Source organism: Colossoma macropomum, unplaced genomic scaffold (genome assembly GCF_904425465.1).
Source record: "Colossoma macropomum unplaced genomic scaffold, Colossoma_macropomum, whole genome shotgun sequence".
In the NCBI taxonomy this organism is placed as follows: domain Eukaryota; kingdom Metazoa; phylum Chordata; class Actinopteri; order Characiformes; family Serrasalmidae; genus Colossoma; species Colossoma macropomum.
Window position 1 is genome coordinate 21,559,373 of NW_023494785.1, and position 18,007 is coordinate 21,577,379.

An 18,007-nucleotide genomic window follows, 5' to 3' on the forward strand; every position below is an offset into this window, starting at 1 on the left:
AAACACCTCATTAGAGTGTTTGTGTGTGTGTATATGTGTGTGTGTGTGTGTGAGAGAGAGAGAGAGAGAGAGAGAGAGAGAGAGAAATGAACGAGGTATGGAGGACACACATTCTGACTGAAGCTAATGGTTTGTGAGCAGTGATAATTTTAGCTGTAAACAGTTTGTAGGGCAGTGTGAAGAGTAGTAGTCCTGCAGAGCGAAGGATTACTGCCTGCTGTCTTCATACCTGACCTCCCAACATTTCACCCACCCCACCACAACACCTGTGAGCCCTCTGAACAATGAACAAGACCCTAGGTGTGTGTGTGTGACTGTGTGCGTGTGTGTGTGTGGGCTAACCTTCAACGTCAGAACCAGCAAAATAGTAACACGCTTTTAACAAAAGCTATATATTTCATTTATTAAAACCACAAAGGCAGAAAGATTTGGTATGAAAGGTAATTTATGTAACTTATTGTATTGTGTCGTTTGTAAGTGATAAAACATGAGCAGGAAGGCGCCATCGCGAGTAACATTATGGCTGTGATTCAGTAAATATACACTGATTATATCACAATAACACATAACCTTAAAAGTTCTATTGTTTTTTTCTCAACAGTTTTGCAAAAGCAAGGAAAAAGTGAAACAAAAAGGCCCTGGATATTCTGTCAAATGTGCTTCTGTATTAGCAATTCCCTCCCCTAAAAGAATGAGAGACCTTTCATTACAGATAGAGCCTTAAAACAGTATCAGGTTCAGCTCAGCTTTTTCAGTACATGCAAGATTAGCCTGAATGTTGTTTTGTTCCAGCTAGTCTATAAAGCATTGCATCTTATTTGCTGAATTTTATTCTAGTTTTCTTCCTGGCAAATTCCAGTTTGTTTAGTTGTCCTGCCACTACAGCTGCCAACTGAAGAGCTTGCGTAGGTCAAGGACAGGTTTGAAATATGATGTCCTGCTGTCATACTCTTCTTCCAGATCTGACCATATAGACTACAGGTCAAATTATATCTTGAATAATCGAATATATCTATCTATCTAATATATGTTTTCCATTTTAAATGTGCTAAAGTGGAGACATAGTATTGGTTAACTGTAGAATAAAGTCAGTCATTAGTTAGAAACTGGTGCTTGACGGAATGATCGTTATTATGGCAAAACACAGGGTGTTATCACAAATAACTGCATGGGTAGAATGCTTCACAACCAATTATTGTATTACAACAAATTATACATTTTTCAACTGTTACACTTATTTTTACACTTACACTTATTTTTTTTCTAAGTAGAAACAAGTTAATACATCCTCTACAAGGGACAAGTTTTTCTGCAAATTTTAGAGTTGGAAATATAAATTAAATTTAAATAAAAAAATAAAAATTGTGCCCTAACTTTTGCACAGGCCACATTTTATGTTATGTTTTATGTTTCCCCAATGTGTTAAATTGAGGAAAGATACAGTAAAAATGCATTAAAATGTGCAGAAAAGTATTTTTCACCTACAAAACCTGTAATCTGACCGGGGGTGCCAAAACTTTTGCATTCAACTGTGTACTGTATACAATACTTACAGTACATGTGCATGATGCCGTGACCTGACAAGATATAAAACACAAATGTCTGCAGTGTTTTTGTATGTGTTGGTGTGGGTAAGAGAGAGAGAGAGAGAAAGAGAGAGAGAGACTTACTCCAGCCCCCCTCAAGTGTCTCAGGTCTCTCAGCCATTTGATCAAAGTCATTCAAGGTCCCCCTCCCTTTCCTCTCCTTATATTTCAGAATTCCCTTAAATAAATCATTGTCTGTGGGTGGCGTATGTGTGTCTTCCCCCTATTGAATTTCAAAGCTCACTCACTTGGTGGGGGGAAATTTTGCTTTCTCTCGTAGCAGGCCACATCCAAACCGTTCTCCAGTCAGCAGAAGCAGCTGCTATTGAGTTACTCTCTCTGAAGCTCTGAATTACAGAATTGCCTCATAACACACAATGACACTGTAGAAACGAAACCTGCTGTCTGTGACTGATTGACACTGAATTACTCCCATTTATATGTGTGTGTGTTCTGTGTGTGTGTGCAGGGCCTAAGCAGGAGACAGTGTATGATTTCTGGAGGATGGTGTGGCAGGAGAACTGCTTCAGCATCGTTATGATCACCAAGCTTGTGGAGGTTGGCAGGGTACAGTCCATCTAATGTTTCTAAACTCTAACTGTCCACTGTTGTACTGTGTGTATGTCCTGTGGGTGTTTGCCTTTGTTTGTCTGTGTTTAGTTGATGAGATAAAATGATGAGATTGATTGGTGCCATAATGATGTTTTGTTTACCAAACAATAGCTATTACATCTTCAATTCCAACAGCATCTCCTGTGTGTTCATGGCCAGCCTCATACAATGCATTTGACATTATTATTTATTTATTATGTCTCAGTGTTTCTCGCTCACAATGCTCTTCCATTACCTCCAGCACAAACAGATCAGTCAGCTAGGGGTGGGATCTGCTGCTGGCATCACACTCTTAAACACTAGTCCAGAGTTATTATGAAATTGTCGTTCTATTATGCTGAATGCATTTCGCTGGGTAGCTGTGAAAGCTGTGAAAGCTGTGAAAGCCAGTGCTAAATGGGTGATGCCTGAAGCCTAATGCAAGATGTGACACTTATTGTAGTTGTTATGGCCGCAAGAAAAAAATGGTTGAGTTTGTTACGTAATGCTATACATATGTCTTTGACTGGAAGGCCATAATGACCATGCAGTCCAGTGGTTTAAAATAAAAGTTAAATTTAGATATTATTTGGACTGCCCCAATATATTATCTATAGATGTCTGTTGAAAATCAGTTGATTCCCAACAGTGTTAGGGATATACTTAGTACCAGGTTTAGGCTGTTATGCCTAGAAGAGAGAATTCCATACAGTGTGCAGAGGACTCACAGTTATAGCTGGTGATGACAATGCTGTTTCATGTGAATTTTTTCTCGTTTGTAGCCCAGACAAGCAGAGAAATTGTGTTGAATTACTGAATTGTAAATTAATTTAGATTTGATTTCATAAGTATAAGAGGAGATAAAAAGAAGAGGCTAAAAGGATTTGAATTTTATGAAAAGGTATTGTTGTGCATTGTTTTTTTGTGCCGATATAAAATATTGTGCCATGCTTTTGTCTTTTGTTGGCATTGAAACAACCAAAATAAGGTAAAAGTGCAGATTCAAACCTGCCAATACAGAATGTCAATTGATTGTAAATGTAACTCATTACCTAACTAGGTAATTAATTTAGTAATAACATTTAATAAGAACAGGACATCCAATGTATCTTGACTTCTAAGGGTTAAGCTAAAGTTAAACTTGTCTAGGTCTCCATTTTCCTCTAGGTGCAGTGTCCACTCTTAATTACTGGATGTGTCTGTGCTGGCAGCATTGGAGCCCGTCTGATGTATTTGTGCTGTGTGTATGTGCAGGTGAAGTGCTGTAAGTACTGGCCTGATGACACAGAGATGTACGGAGACATCAAGATCAGCCTGCTGAAGACAGAAACGCTGGCAGAATACACAGTGCGCACCTTCTCCTTAGAGAGGGTAAGAAACTGTAGCATTGCTCTTACACTGAGTCTCATGGGGTCACTGTTGCAGCCACAGTCCTTTGACATCTTCACTTTGAAACTCGCTAATGATGCAGCCTCTGTATAGCATCCGAGTGTGTATGAGAAAAAACTGCTTCACCCTTGACAACCTTCCACTCTCAGAGGATAACACCACATAGATCTGTGAGACCATTAGTGAGTCAGGGAAATGGAATAGGATTAAAAATGTATAATATCATGGAAACAGTCCATAGTATATAGATATGTTAACTAACACTGTAAGGAGCAAGTAGGAACAGTTTCCAGTGGGAAATGCCCTGTCCCTGCTTGCACTTGTGCTCTCCTAGTTACAGTCTCCTTTATCTCCTAATCTCTCTTTAACTTTTTGACACTGGTTGTCTTGAGGTATTGAATAAACTACTGTTGTTCTTTAAAATATATATGCCGAAATATATATACAGTACAACATCTATATTATAGATAGATAGATAGATAGATAGATGGATAGATAGATGGATAGAAAGAAAGTAGGTAAGTTTGTTTATTTTATTAATCCAGAAGAACATTGCAGGGATACAGTAGCAACAAAAATGAATATGCATAATATGCAGATTATAGAAATTTACAGAATTTACAAGAATTATTGTAGACTTAAACAATACTGTTGAAGTGCAGACTGGAGCCCAGCTGCTCACACACTGTATGTTACGACAGAATCCATGATTGTAGCCCTCTTCTTCAAATACAGCATTCTGAATGGCTTTTAAAGCAGTACTTTCAGCATCTTGTGTAGACTACAGTAGACAGTGCCCGTGGGAGACCTATGGATAATTCAACAACTGACAAAAGCAGTAGCAAAGTAAAGATCTACAGCTCCCACTGAAAGCCTGTTCTGTAACAAAGATCCACAAGCTGTATGGATAAGAACAATAGTGAGAGACTACAGTCACTGAGTAGGGAAACCATAGACTGTATGTGTATTTTTATTGACTATCATTGGTTGAAACATGCAGCCACTGCTGCTCTCATTGGATGTCTGTGATGAGAATTGGAAAATCTATGGACTCACATACTTTTATGTTCAGTTAGATGGGTGATCACAGGATGAGAATAATGTTAATGAATTATTGACATTATGAAATTTTGATATTAATGAATACATTCAGATTAATCTTATTTGGTCCACTCATATAGCTATAACAAAATTAGCTCCTTTTTACATGGAAAATACTTTCCTTTGGCACAAATTTGAGCAAATGGGACGGAAGTGATTAATCATAATTAACTGTAGAAATATTGTGATTAATCATGATTCATTTGTTTAATTGTTCGACTACCCTAAGATATTTACATGTGATATAAATGAAGTAGTCTTTAATGTCATTTTAAAAATAATATGAATATTGTATGTATATGTATTGCTCCAGCTACAATAATAGCAGAATAAATACATTTTTGTAACTAAAGAAGTACTAAAGTAACTGCAGCCTTCTATTAGTTATAGTTCAGAAGCATTGAATGTGCAGGAGGTCAGTAAACATTGAATTTTTATTAAATATTACTAAATCTTTATGGTCTTTATATTGTAATTTTCCTTTTGGCAACAGCACAGCTATCCCAAGACCCCAGCAGAGACACATATAAACATAAAAACATATACTATTTAAAACTTATACTACTTGTACCGCCGAGGCTGCTAACCCAAGCCTCCTCCGTAGTGTGCTGTATCTGTCTAAAGTGTGGCTAAAGCAGGACACGTGGACTGGATAGGAGTGAATACAGAGGAATTAACTGGCTTTAGCCTTCGTCTATCTTTCTCTCTCCCTCTCTGTCTCTTCTCACTGCTGCTGCTTCTGTGTACGGCACTCACGGAGGGCTTTGATGTGTGCTTTAGCAGCGCGGTGGGTCCGTCTGTCAGTCAAAGCCAGGGACAGAGGGGGTGTGGGTGTGTGTATGTGTGTGTGTGACAGCAGCACAAACAGGGCATTACTGCATCACTGTCAGACACACTCACTGCAGGAGCACTCCTGTGCTTATTCAAATAGGCGGGCAGTGGCAACCGCTGCTGACAGTAGTGACTCACACACACACACACACACAGACACCCACACACACACACACACACACACACACACACACACACATACAGAGAGAAACAAGCTTCTCCTGAGCTGAACCGCCCAGTAAATCTCCGAACCATCTCTGTCACATTACTGCTTGTGCTAATGCATCAGGTTTACAGCAGAAATAGAAAATGGTTATCAGCTCTCGCCTTCTTCTTCTGTACTTTTTCTCTGTGTTTGTATCTCTTTTCCCAAAACATAACCAAATGACCTTGACCTTCTTTCTTCTCTGAACACTGAACAATGCACGGTGAAGCCTATGTTTATCATCATCATGATTAGAACTGGTCTGAATAAGTTGAATACTTGAGTGCACATTTGTTATGTTGGTCTTTATTTCTCTATTTAGTATTCAGAAGTGTAGTCTTTTTAAAATAGAACAATAGTTAATATATGGAAAATTTTAAAGGGCCCAATTCTACATTTTTGTTGTATTTTACTCCTTTCCATGAGGTCAATTTATGCACAATAATGTTTGTTTTGTTATATGCACCCAAACCAGTTATGATTAATATTTACATGACCATTTTCCAGCCTCTCTTTATCCATTAGGATTAAGCATGCTGTTTTTGTCACTGTGCCGTTAAGACACATGTAAAGGTATATGTAATTATATCAGAGCTGACTGGCTACCCTGTATTGTGCCTTATTCAAAACGCAGTCTAGACTGAAACACTCCTTGTAACTTCAGTGTAAATAGGCGAGGATAAACTGTTGGAGGCTAAAAAGGTGGATGTATGACATCACAAAAACAATAAACTCAAAAGAAGCTGTTTTTGAAACAGTTTCCACATGTGTGCTGGGGAGTGAATGGTACATTGTGAAACTTTAACAGTGCTTACATATTACATTAAACTTGATGCCAGGCATGCATGTCACCTCGCCTCAGAGCACAATAAACCATTGCTTTCCATGTGGTCACTGGAGGTAAAAGAGCAAAGAAATCATTGTAAATTATCAGACAATTAGAAAAACGCTTGGTAAATATTTGTGATAAGAAGTTGGTATACCATGAAGGCACAGCAAGTTTGAGCATCTCAAATATGTAAGTATAGCGATGCCGATGAGATACCACAGCTGATTTCAGGTCAGTTGATTCTCTGGTAATTGAGACAATGTTGGGAGACTCTAGTGTCCTCTAAGCTTGGTACTTCTCGGTGCACCAGCTGAGCAGTTTACCTGCAAAGCCGCTTCCAGGGTGATCCTCTTCACATCAGCTTCAACAACTCCTCATTCCTCCCCTTCACTCTCTTCTTATGGCTGAGCTCAACTCAGCCTGTATGTTGCCCTCACTGCTGGAAAATGGCAGTGGTAAATGGTATACCAAATAGAAAATCTTGATAAAATAAATAAAATAATGAATGAAACGAAAAAAAACCTAAAGCTAACTAAACCTAAAACTAAACTATTAAAAGTAAAACAGTTATTCTAATGTGTTAAACCCTTAACACCTATATTCATGAAATGCTCAGAAATGCTATGCAAATGATAGAAATGACTCATAAATGCTGGATTTGAATGAGAGGGCTACAATCACACTCTATCACAGCAACAAACTGCGCCTGAACAGCTGGGCATCAGCTGACTTAGCTTAGTACTGCAATAATTAACATACTTAAAATTACAGTAAATTATGAAATATAAATATTATTGTTTTAAGGCTGATTTTGAGAACAAGTATTTGAAGCCTGTAAAATGCTATCCGGGTCAGCCCTAATCGCGATAACCCAGTTAAAACAGGCTACTATCTTGTGAAAATGAGTGTTGCTTTATAGAGCTGTGGTACATAGGAAAACTCTTGCTGTAGAGCTTGACACAAACTGTCCCCTTCAAATTGAGTTTGAGCTGTTAAATTCTGGACAGCGCTTTAGGACACCCATAACTACCCATAAAAAAATCTCTTCAATAGATCTTTTATTCCCACTACATTAGCATGGAGAAGTTAGGCCTGGAGAAGAATTCCAACCAGGCTGTTTTTCTTTCAGTGGTGTTAGTGAGCTTGTGTTTGTTGATGGAAACATGAGCTCAGAAGTGTACAAAGGTATTTTGGCTGTGAACTTGCAGACGTCTGCTGAGGAACTGCTCAAACAATAACAATCTGAAACATACCTGCTGCCTTATAAAAGAACAATTTACTGAATAGAAAATTACAGTCTTGTTTAAAATATATGCAGCTTGATTTAAGATTTTTTTTCTCACACAATTAACTCTAAACATTTTTAAGTATGGCACTAGTGTCCAAATAGTTATTGGCACTGTGTTTTGGTTTCATTACACAGGTCTGTACTTGCTGCACATCTGGTCAGAGTTACATTATATAGACAAAGGTATTGGGACACACCTCCTGATTACTGAGTTCAGGTGTTTTAGCACTGTCATGGGATACCACCTCTGCCAAAAGTCAGTTTGTGAAATTTCTGTCCTGCTAGATCTGCCCCTGTCAACTGCTATTGTTGTGAAATGGAGGCACCTTGGAGCAACAACAGCTTAGCCACGAAGCAGTAGACCACGTAAACTCACAGAGCAGGGCCACCGAGTGGTGAAGCGCAAAGTGCCCATCCTCTGCTGAATCACTCACTAAAAAGTTCCAGATTACCCCTGGAAGCAACATCAGCAGAAGAACTGCCCATTAGGAGCTTCACAAAATGGGTTTCCATGGCCGAGCAGCTACACACAAGCCTAGGATCAAAATGCACAATGCCAAAGGCGGGGAGGGGAGTCGTATAAAGCACGCCACCGATGTATTCTGTGGAGTGACGAATCATACTTCTCTATCTGCCAGTCTGCTGGACAAGTCTTGGTTTGGTGAATGCCAGGAGAACATTACCTTACTTCCAACTTTGTGGGAATAGTTTGGGGAAGAACCTTTTCTGTTCCAACATGACTGAGCCCCAGTGCACAAAGCAAGCTCCATAAGGGCATGGCGGTGTGAGGAAGAACTTGACTGGCCCGCACAGATCCCTGACCTCAACCCCATCGAACACCTTTGGGATGAACTGGAAAAGAGATTTCGAGCCAGGCCCTGTCGTCCAACATGAGTGTCTGACCTCACAAATGCTCTTCTGTATGAATGGGCAAAAATTCCCACAGATACACTTCAAAATCTTAGAGAAATCGTAGAAGGCTTCGCAGAAGAGGGGAAGCTGTTATAGCTGAAAATGGGGGACCAACTGCATATTAATGCCTATGGATTTAGAACAGGATGTCATAAAAGCTCCTGTAGGTGTAATGTGTAGGTGTCCCAATACTTTTGTCCATATAGTGGACTTTAATGATAATGTATTCCACACTGTCATTGCAATGTCCAACAGCTTTATCACACATCACATTTTTTGTCAGGCAGCCTTACTGCTTGTTCTCAAAAAATAATGACAACAAAAGGTGGTAAATACTAGAATATAAGGTAGAGTTTAATAAAATATGATCTAATATTAGGTTATAAACATTGCTTATCAGATTGAGTGTTTTTTTGTTAGGTCTCTTTTTTGTACACACCTTCCTAATTTCATCACATACACGTACTAGAGCCTAAAAGATTTATTATGTATCAGTAAATCTAATAAATCTTGGGAGCAGAAGTTAGCGTTCTAGTTGTATAACCTAATTAAAGATTATGAATGATGCACTGCCTACTGTATATCTCCAGCAGTGTTTTAATGTGTGTTTTGCAGAGGGGTTACTCAGCTAAGCATGAGGTGCGGCAGTTCCATTTTACATCGTGGCCTGAGCATGGAGTGCCGTACCACGCCACAGGTCTGCTGGCCTTCATCCGCCGGGTAAAAACCTCCACACCAGCCGATGCTGGACCTGTGGTGGTCCACTGCAGGTACACAACCCATTTGAAAAACATTGTTCTTCGTTGTAGTGATGGTGTTAGCCATTGTTTTAACCCTAAAAAGTGTTTTGAACATGGTTCATGTTTCTAATGATGTATTTCCAGTGAAGTTTAGTTTTGCTGTACATGAGTGTTTTCAGTGGGGCTCGAGCTATGAACATTCAGCATCCATATTTCTAAAAAAAATCAACATCTAATTTATTCCACTGCAAAAGTTTGGAGATTAAACTATGGATGGAACATTGGCCTGAGAGTTGCAGTACACTGCTGTCGCTGCTGGCATTGACAGGATTGTCCGTCACAATTCCATTCAAATACATGGAATATCTGGTTTGCAATTGTTCCACTACCGTCACACTGTATTATCATGTATTACCATGCATCAGTGCTTTATGATGCAGCAATCTACAGGTGGCAATTCAACTGCATCGAAATTGAAATGTTAGAACCGATCATCCCACAAGGTTCAGTTTTAGGGCCTTTGCTTTTCTCTTTATACATGTTACCTCTAGATGATATCGTTAAGAATTATTATATGAATTTTTTATAGCTATCCTGACACGTAAATATACATTTCAGTTTCCTCTGAAAATCAAGACTCTGTGGACAAACTTACCAGCTTTGTGTCAGATATTTCTTAGAACTAAATCAAGAAAAAAATATTGAAATACTGAAATGCTGATACTTGGTACTAAAATTCAGAGAAATATTCTATGAGGGATAGAAAATATGCAGAAGCCTCTTTCTGTTATTGTACGTCTAAACTGTGGAATGCAACTTCATCTTTTATTAGACACTTTTAAGAAACATCTGAAATTGTATCTCTTTAATTTAGCTTTTACATTTAAATTTATCCATCTGTTTTTGTATTTATCTTTTTTACGTATATCATTGCCTTGTATGATTTTAAATGAATTCTCCTAACTTACATGTATTGCCCCCCCCATTGCGATTACCGAACAGTAACTATAATAGAAGAAAATCAAACTCAGCTTTAATTTCTTCTTTTACTGTTAAACTGTATCACCTGTCTGTTAAGCATTTTGAATAATTTCTTAAAACATCACAATCACACTGAATCGGTGTGAGGTCAGAGAATAAACACCTGTGTGTGTGTTCGTGGCCTGTGTGTGCTGCAGTATGGGGGCTGGCAGGACTGGCTGCTACATTGTGCTGGACGTTATGTTGGACATGGCAGAGTGTGAGGGAGTGGTGGACATCTACAATTGCGTGAAGACTCTCTGCTCACGCCGTATCAACATGATCCAGACTGAGGTGGGAAATTTACAGTTCAGGGCAGAGAAAAAGCAAAGAGAGGGAAAAAAAGTTCCCTTTGTTTACATAGTCATATATTTGGTGGGAGAGATATGAATATTCAGAGTTTTAAGCCTGGGAGTGTGTTTTAAAGATAACTGTGTGCACAAGCCCACTGATAAAGATCTTCACCATCTCTCTGCTTTGTGTAGGCGTGTGCCTCTCTTTAGATCTCCCTCTATTTGCATATCCAAACTTTATTATGTAAATCCGACATTCATTTGGCTGTTTATTACATTTGTAATTGTTTACTAGATGCTTTAATTAAATCTATCCTGCAAGTATTTGTTTGTTTAGAGCTAGTTATGTTCACACGCTGTGCACTTTGAAATGCTGTGCGTTATAGCAAATGTTTAATTTAGATCAGGGCAGGTTAGACCAATTCTGTCCCCCAGCCTTTATTACATTTAATCACACAATAACTTGCATGCAGTTTTCTCTCCCCTCTCTCTCTCTCTCTCTCTCTCTCTCTTTAATCCCCCCTGTTTTCTCTTCCGCTGCAGGAGCAGTACATATTCATTCATGATGCCATCCTGGAAGCGTGCCTGTGCGGGGAGACAGCTATACCAGTGAACGAGTTTGCTCTCACCTATAAGGATATGCTGAGAGTTGATTCTCAGAGCAATTCCTCGCAGCTCCGAGAAGAGTTTCAGGTCAGCCTCTTGCCTTACACACAGTCACTCTTGACCTGTACTGTATATATCAGTGTGAGTCTGATCTTAGTATCAGCCTTAGATGCTCTGCCTAGAGAGATACATGGACTGTCTGATATTTATCATACACTAAGATGGCCACAATTATCAGTATTGTTCCAGTTACACTTCTATTGACACTTCTATCTTGAAAAAACACAGTTATCTGCCAACGGAATGGCAGTGTGACTGTCAAAATTACTTAAAACAAGTAAAAAACATTTAGAAGTAAGTTAAACATCTTAAAATATTTTACAACAATTTCAAAATGAGAAATATTAGATATTGACTAGATTTAAAATGATTTGGCTTGCCAAGATATCATGTTACAGTATTGTTTATCAAACTAAATGCTAGCTTGTCACCAGTAGTAAGCACTTGCCTGCTCTACACAATATGACAACAATGAGCATTCCAGAGCATGATGTAGCTGCTGCATTAAAAAAAGTGATGCCATTTGTTTGAAACACTTACCTGCCTTGACACATTAAGCTAAAATAAAGGTCTGTGGTTAGTAGTTTTGCATGGCAGTTATACGGCCTGCTCAAGTCAAAGTAGGCGATTTTGGCCATGTTGAGTGATAAAACCACAAGACTCTTGGAGGATACTCAGAAGTCTGGCTTGCAAGAATAGAATCTGGTTTTACTTTACCTAGAGGGAAACTGGCCATTGTACAGCACCATGTCTGTTCTTTCAGTGTTTTGACGAATCATGACATCCGGTGTCAGACTTCAGTTAAACAGAGTGAAGCTGAATGCAGGATTAAAAAAACGTTTATTGGCAAAATACATGTTCAAAAACATGAATCAAAAGAGTAAAAAAAGGAAACAAGGTCAAAACAGGAGGCAAGCAGACCAACCATACATACTGAGATAATAATGTGAGCCAAAAAAGGAAAACCAGGTCACTAAATAAAGTTCATATGCCTAGTAAGAACAGAGGTCATACAAGTGACTCAGCAACACACAGGAAAACACATACAAGACTTTGCAGAGACTGAGTGAAGGGAAAATGAGAGTAACCATTCAGTAATCAGGCTTTTCTGGCTGGGGATTGTGCAAAATGTAGTTTTTCAGAGGACTGAGCGGTCATGACATTCACATGATCTAGCAAACATAAATAATCGTGGTCAATGTAATGCAGACCGATCTTTTAACCATGTCACATCAAGGGTATACCAGTCTATTTTGTATTTGTATATCAATCTATAGTTACACACATCTTCAGGCAAATACCCTGCATGATGGTCTTTATCAAAAGCAATCAAAGTGGGATTTGTCGATCATGTGTAGACTGCTCCTCAGAGCCTTAATGCTTGCATTGGTTAGTAAATGTCACCTGAGCTTAGCATCGCAAGGACATGGAGAAAATACAGGATTATCATATTCACACACTCGCTTATTGCCGTTTAAGGTTAAAACCACTCCCATTAAAATGCATCAGTGAAGACATTCCCTGGAGGTGCTTTGAGCATTTTAAATAGGAGTAGCTTTCATACAGCAGTCTTATTCGTACATTTCACATGCTAATTAAGGGAAACATTATTCAATTATAATTTGCATGATCCAGTTCATATATTTGGTCAGTAGATAACTATAGACAGTGACTATACATTCATGGTCCTGTGGCACACAGTGGAGGATGGTTTTCTTTTTGAGTTCTCAAAGTTTCTTCCACATACATTTCTTCCACATTTTTCTTGCCACTTTTGGCCTCAGTTTGCTCATTCGAGATTGAAATGAATTGAATAATTGCACTTCACCAAAAATGTGGTCTGTACAGAGGACATTTGTAACTACATTGGGGGACTACTAGCTTATTTATGTACTTATTTAATAATATCTTTATATATTTATAATGCATGTTGTTTTGGGATGTATATTGTGAGCTTGATTCCCATATCCCCAAAATTAATGCCTTTTGTGTCAGTTCTTCAGACCATCACACATTAATGCTTAAGCCAGTAACATTTGAGCACACCATGTATCTTGTACTGAACCTTTCGAATCTACATGACAATGCTGTCATAACCATATTAGAACAAGACATGATATGCTTTACTATATCTACACTACATTGAATCTATTTGCTGGCTGTTCACTAACGCCACTGTGTTAGTGGCACACTGGGATAGTTAACAAAGGCTTCAGGGTCACCATAAACAGTGCTCATATGAAGTGGAGAGAGAGAGAGTTCTTTCCAGACCAGGATTATTCATATCTCATAGGCGAAATCATACAGAGTAATCACACAGATGCATACATCAATCAGTGAAATGATTCATGAAAGAAATAAATGAATCATAATTTAGGACTTAAAAATCTTCAAAAAGTCTTCCTCATTAGACCGTCACAGGCTCTCGTACAGAGTAGCTATTTTGCTACCAGGAGAAGATCCAAAACAGCTGTGATCATATATTCACTGAATCATAATGATTAAGATGTATTACATTTGCTTTGCCATAAAATCTGATCAAGGCACACAAACACACACATACAGTTCAGTCCATATGTCACTGAATTTTTATTTTTTTTGTTATTTTGGTTCTTTACTCTAGCACACTGGAGTTGAAACGATACCGTGACTATGAGGCTAAAGTGCAGAATGTCAGCTTTAATTCAAGGATATTTACATTTATATTGGATGAACCATATAGCCCTTTTTAGACACAGTGGCCCATTTCTCTCCATTTCAGAGGGCCATATTCTGGTCAAATCTTTGTGTAAGGTATCTGGTGACGTGTAGAAGCCTCACTTTAGAGTATAAAGCTAGCACTTAAAGGTTATCTTATCCAAGGCAGAATTCCAGGCTGCCCGTTAAGAGCCCCAATATCGATTGGAAAGGCTCGCATATCAAAGAAATGCGGCACTAAATCAGCGCCCCTCTCCCTTCTCTCCATTTAACTCTTACAGTGCGACTCACTTTAAAATATGCACCATATGAATTATAGAGCATTTATCACTGGTGTCTTGCTCAGGCGGAGAAATAAGGCAGGGGAATGTCTTTGGATTACAGAGGGCAGATTGCTGTTTGACAGCGGGATGTTTTTGCACGCTTTGATCCACCAAAGCCATCTCTGTGGCATTCACGCCGGCATCTTTTTTGTCACTCTAAGTCGCTGTGTGTGCTTTTTGCTGTGCAGGGAGGAAAACACATTACTACAGTCAATAGCTTTTCTATTACCATTTCTCTTATGTATTTACACTATTCATTTGAGACCAGTGTGTTGCCTTCCCGGCATCAACAGCAGGCAGAAATTTGCACACACAACCCGTCAGAGAAAAGACTGTAGGTATGCCACATTCCTGTTTTAATGGCACTTTTTTGATGGGATCATAACATGCCTATTCATTATGTATGAGGCTGGCCTGATTTCTAGTTTTTGTTCAGTAATTTCAGAAGCAGCGTGCACAAGTGATATGAAATGCTTTTTAAAGTCCAATCCAAAAGCTGCAGTCAGCACACGGCACGGCCCCATCCGCAGTTGCCAGATGCACAATGCTGCTTGTGTAAAGTGTAAATCATCATAATCCCCTCATTTTCATCTCACTCCTCTGTTTCTTCTCTTTGTTTGTGCTACCTACCTGTGTCTGTTTCACTACATCTCAACCTTTCCTCTACCTTAATCTCTCTTGCTTCCTTTTCTGTCCTCTCACCTCTGCCTTTTCCTTCTTTTTCCATTTTATTTTAGACTTGTATTTCACCCAGAAAGAAGCCCTTGGTATTATTAAAGCAATACACCAAGCTGTCATTCACAGATAAGTTGAGTCTATGAACTAATAATGAAGAGAATTCATGCATAATCCAATAAAGCAATAAGTCATGAGAAGCCCTGCATTACATTGATTTTATCATGGTTAAGGGGTATTGTTAGGGCACCGCTGTGTTGTTCTGTCAATATACAATACGATATAATACACCAGTGCTCAATAAATAATTAAACGTAATAATAATCTAATATAATTTCAGTAAAAAAAAAAACTGTGACGCAATATAGACTGTTAACAATTGAATGCGGTTGCCAAGTCCAAGATTGTTCCATGAACAGAATCATAGTTTTAAAAACTCGCCTTATCCATAAAGAATTTAACTGTGTGCAGTGATATGTTTGCATATGAAGTATTTGCAGTGTTTTTCATTGATGTTTGGTCTCTGTTATAATATGCAGAAGTAGTTGAAGTGAACACTGCCTGTTTCTTGTGCAGACTCTGAACTCAGTGACCCCTCACCTGGACGTGGAGGAGTGCAGCATCGCCCTGTTGCCACGGAACCGTGAGAAGAACCGCAGTATGGATGTTCTGCCTCCAGACCGTGCCCTAGCCTTCCTGGTCACAACAGAAGGAGAGAGCAACAACTACATCAACGCAGCACTGACCGACAGCTTCCGTCGGCCAGCAGCCTTCATAGTGACCCCACACCCTCTGCCGGGCACCACCGCAGACTTCTGGAGACTGGTGTTTGATTACGGCTGCACCTCCATAGTCATGCTCAACCAGCTGAACCAGTCCAACTCAGCCTGGGTGAGTTCGGTCCTTATGGCCATAGCGTGTGTACAGAGTATAGGACCCGTGCGCACAGTCTTTTAAGACTTTCTGTCCTTGTCTCACTCTAAAATGCTGCAGGGTTTTTTACTACCCCTCTAGATGGAGGTTTTCTTTGTTTCTCCAGTCTGTAGTCTCAGCAGACTCTCTAATCCATTGTCTTCTTCCCTTCATGTCTTGGTGTGTGCTCACACAGAGCCATTTGCTCAGTGTCATTCTGTCTTCCTTTCTCTTCATGTTATACTCGAGTGGATTAAGGCTTATTTCCTCCCTCTCTCTCTCTGTCCCTCTCTGTCTCTCATGCACTCTCTCTCTCCCTGCCTCTATCTCTCAGTCTTCCGCTCTTTTGCTCCTTCATCTTTGTCTCACTCTCTCTTTTTCCCTCTTCTCTCTCTCTCCCTTTCTGCAGTCCAAGTGTATTAATATTTATCTCCTTGCTTGTGTCGCAGCGTTAATACTGCTCACTCTGTGAAGACAGCAGTCTCCGAGTATTATCGCTCTTTCTTCCCTGTTGTCTCATTAAGGCCCATCTACTTCTATCTCTCTTTCTCTCTCCCTCTCTCACTCCCTCATTCACTGCATTTCTCATTACTGTCTGTTACTGAATGCTGCTGGCATTTAAACACTGTCCTCTTTTTTGCCACTCAGCTGCCTATTACACTATATACTGCCCTGCTACTGCTTTACTGTGACTTGCATTGTTTTGTTATTTCTTTGTTCTTCTCTAAACCTGGAGCGATGACTCGAACACATTCTGCCTGAGAGGCGCTTGACCTTCACGAAACAGTCTCCCTCTAGAAACAGCTCAGATGCTTGTCAAGGCTTGAATATATGTTTTCTTAACCATCCTTTATCCCTCTTTGTTCTTTCTCTCTTGGTCTATCTCTCTCTCTCTCTTTCTGTATCTAGCCATGTGTGCAGTACTGGCCAGAGCCTGGACTCCAGCAGTATGGCCCCATGCAGGTGGAATTCCTCTCCATGTCTGCTGATGAGGATATCGTCACTCGACTGTTCCGTGTCAAAAATGTCACAAGGGTGAGTCTCATTTGATATACGTTGTACACTGTAGACCATCTTTTTAAATAATATTTGCTGTGGCTCTTAAAGTGATAGAATTCAGGGTTCAAAGTGGCTGCTGCTACTGTTTTTAGTTATACTACATGCTTTTGCCCTTTATTTATCTATAATAATGTCATACAGTGTTAGAAACAACATACGCAAGTCTATTGGTTTGAGGAAAGTGTGTGATGATTTAGGTGTACACAGTTTACACAATGCTAATTTGCGGAGTATAAGCTTCCATTACTTGCTAGCTTTATTAGCCTTCAGTGCCAAACTAAAGAAACAAAATTTTGGATGCCAAACATGTCTTGGCTGGTCAGCTACATTTAGGGTAAGACAGAAAAGTGTGTAAATGTGTGACAGACTGTCGCTTTAAGGGGTTGTGCAAGGCTGGAAGCAAATATTTTAACATGAAAAACAAAACTTTGTACTTTGAGTAGTGTTTTATATGTACCAGAACACTGTGGGCTCATGTCCTTTCTCATTCTTTCATGTTTCACCAAAGTATATAAGATTAAATGTTACACATCCTCAGCATTACTGCTACATTCTTAGCATACTTGAAATACATGTTTTAAGTTGTGCTGTTATATAAGCATAAAAAAGTCTTTAGTACTCATTGAAAGTTTTTAACCAAAGCTTTTTAAAGGAAATCCACACCAGAAATAGTTCAAGGTGTGAAACTCTGAAATATTTCTTGCTGCAGCCTTTTCTTTACTATAATAAATTACATATCTTCGCTCTGATCTCTAAACCTCATCATTTTGCTTTCCACTTTAGAAAATTACTCGCACAGTGATTAAGTGCAATGATCTAATTGCATAAAATTTGCCTTTTTAGTTTTCTTGAAAATGGTAATTTAGCTCACAGTAATTTCCTTCAGCCTT

The 18,007-nt window shown here is 39.1% G+C and overlaps 1 protein-coding gene across 4 annotated transcripts in view; it reads left to right on the top strand.

The window, feature by feature from the left end:
- Positions 1 to 18,007, top strand: part of ptprub (protein tyrosine phosphatase receptor type Ub) — a 241,553-nt gene that overhangs the window by 213,065 nt on the left and 10,481 nt on the right. For all 4 annotated transcript variants that reach the window (XM_036587010.1, XM_036587002.1, XM_036587018.1 and 1 more), the window contains 7 exons: positions 2,056 to 2,153; positions 3,432 to 3,548; positions 9,348 to 9,502; positions 10,651 to 10,786; positions 11,329 to 11,478; positions 15,723 to 16,037; positions 16,968 to 17,093. In XM_036587010.1, the coding sequence (XP_036442903.1) occupies positions 2,056 to 2,153; positions 3,432 to 3,548; positions 9,348 to 9,502; positions 10,651 to 10,786; positions 11,329 to 11,478; positions 15,723 to 16,037; positions 16,968 to 17,093 (1,097 nt within the window). The remainder of the gene's footprint in view (positions 1 to 2,055; positions 2,154 to 3,431; positions 3,549 to 9,347; positions 9,503 to 10,650; positions 10,787 to 11,328; positions 11,479 to 15,722; positions 16,038 to 16,967; positions 17,094 to 18,007) is intronic.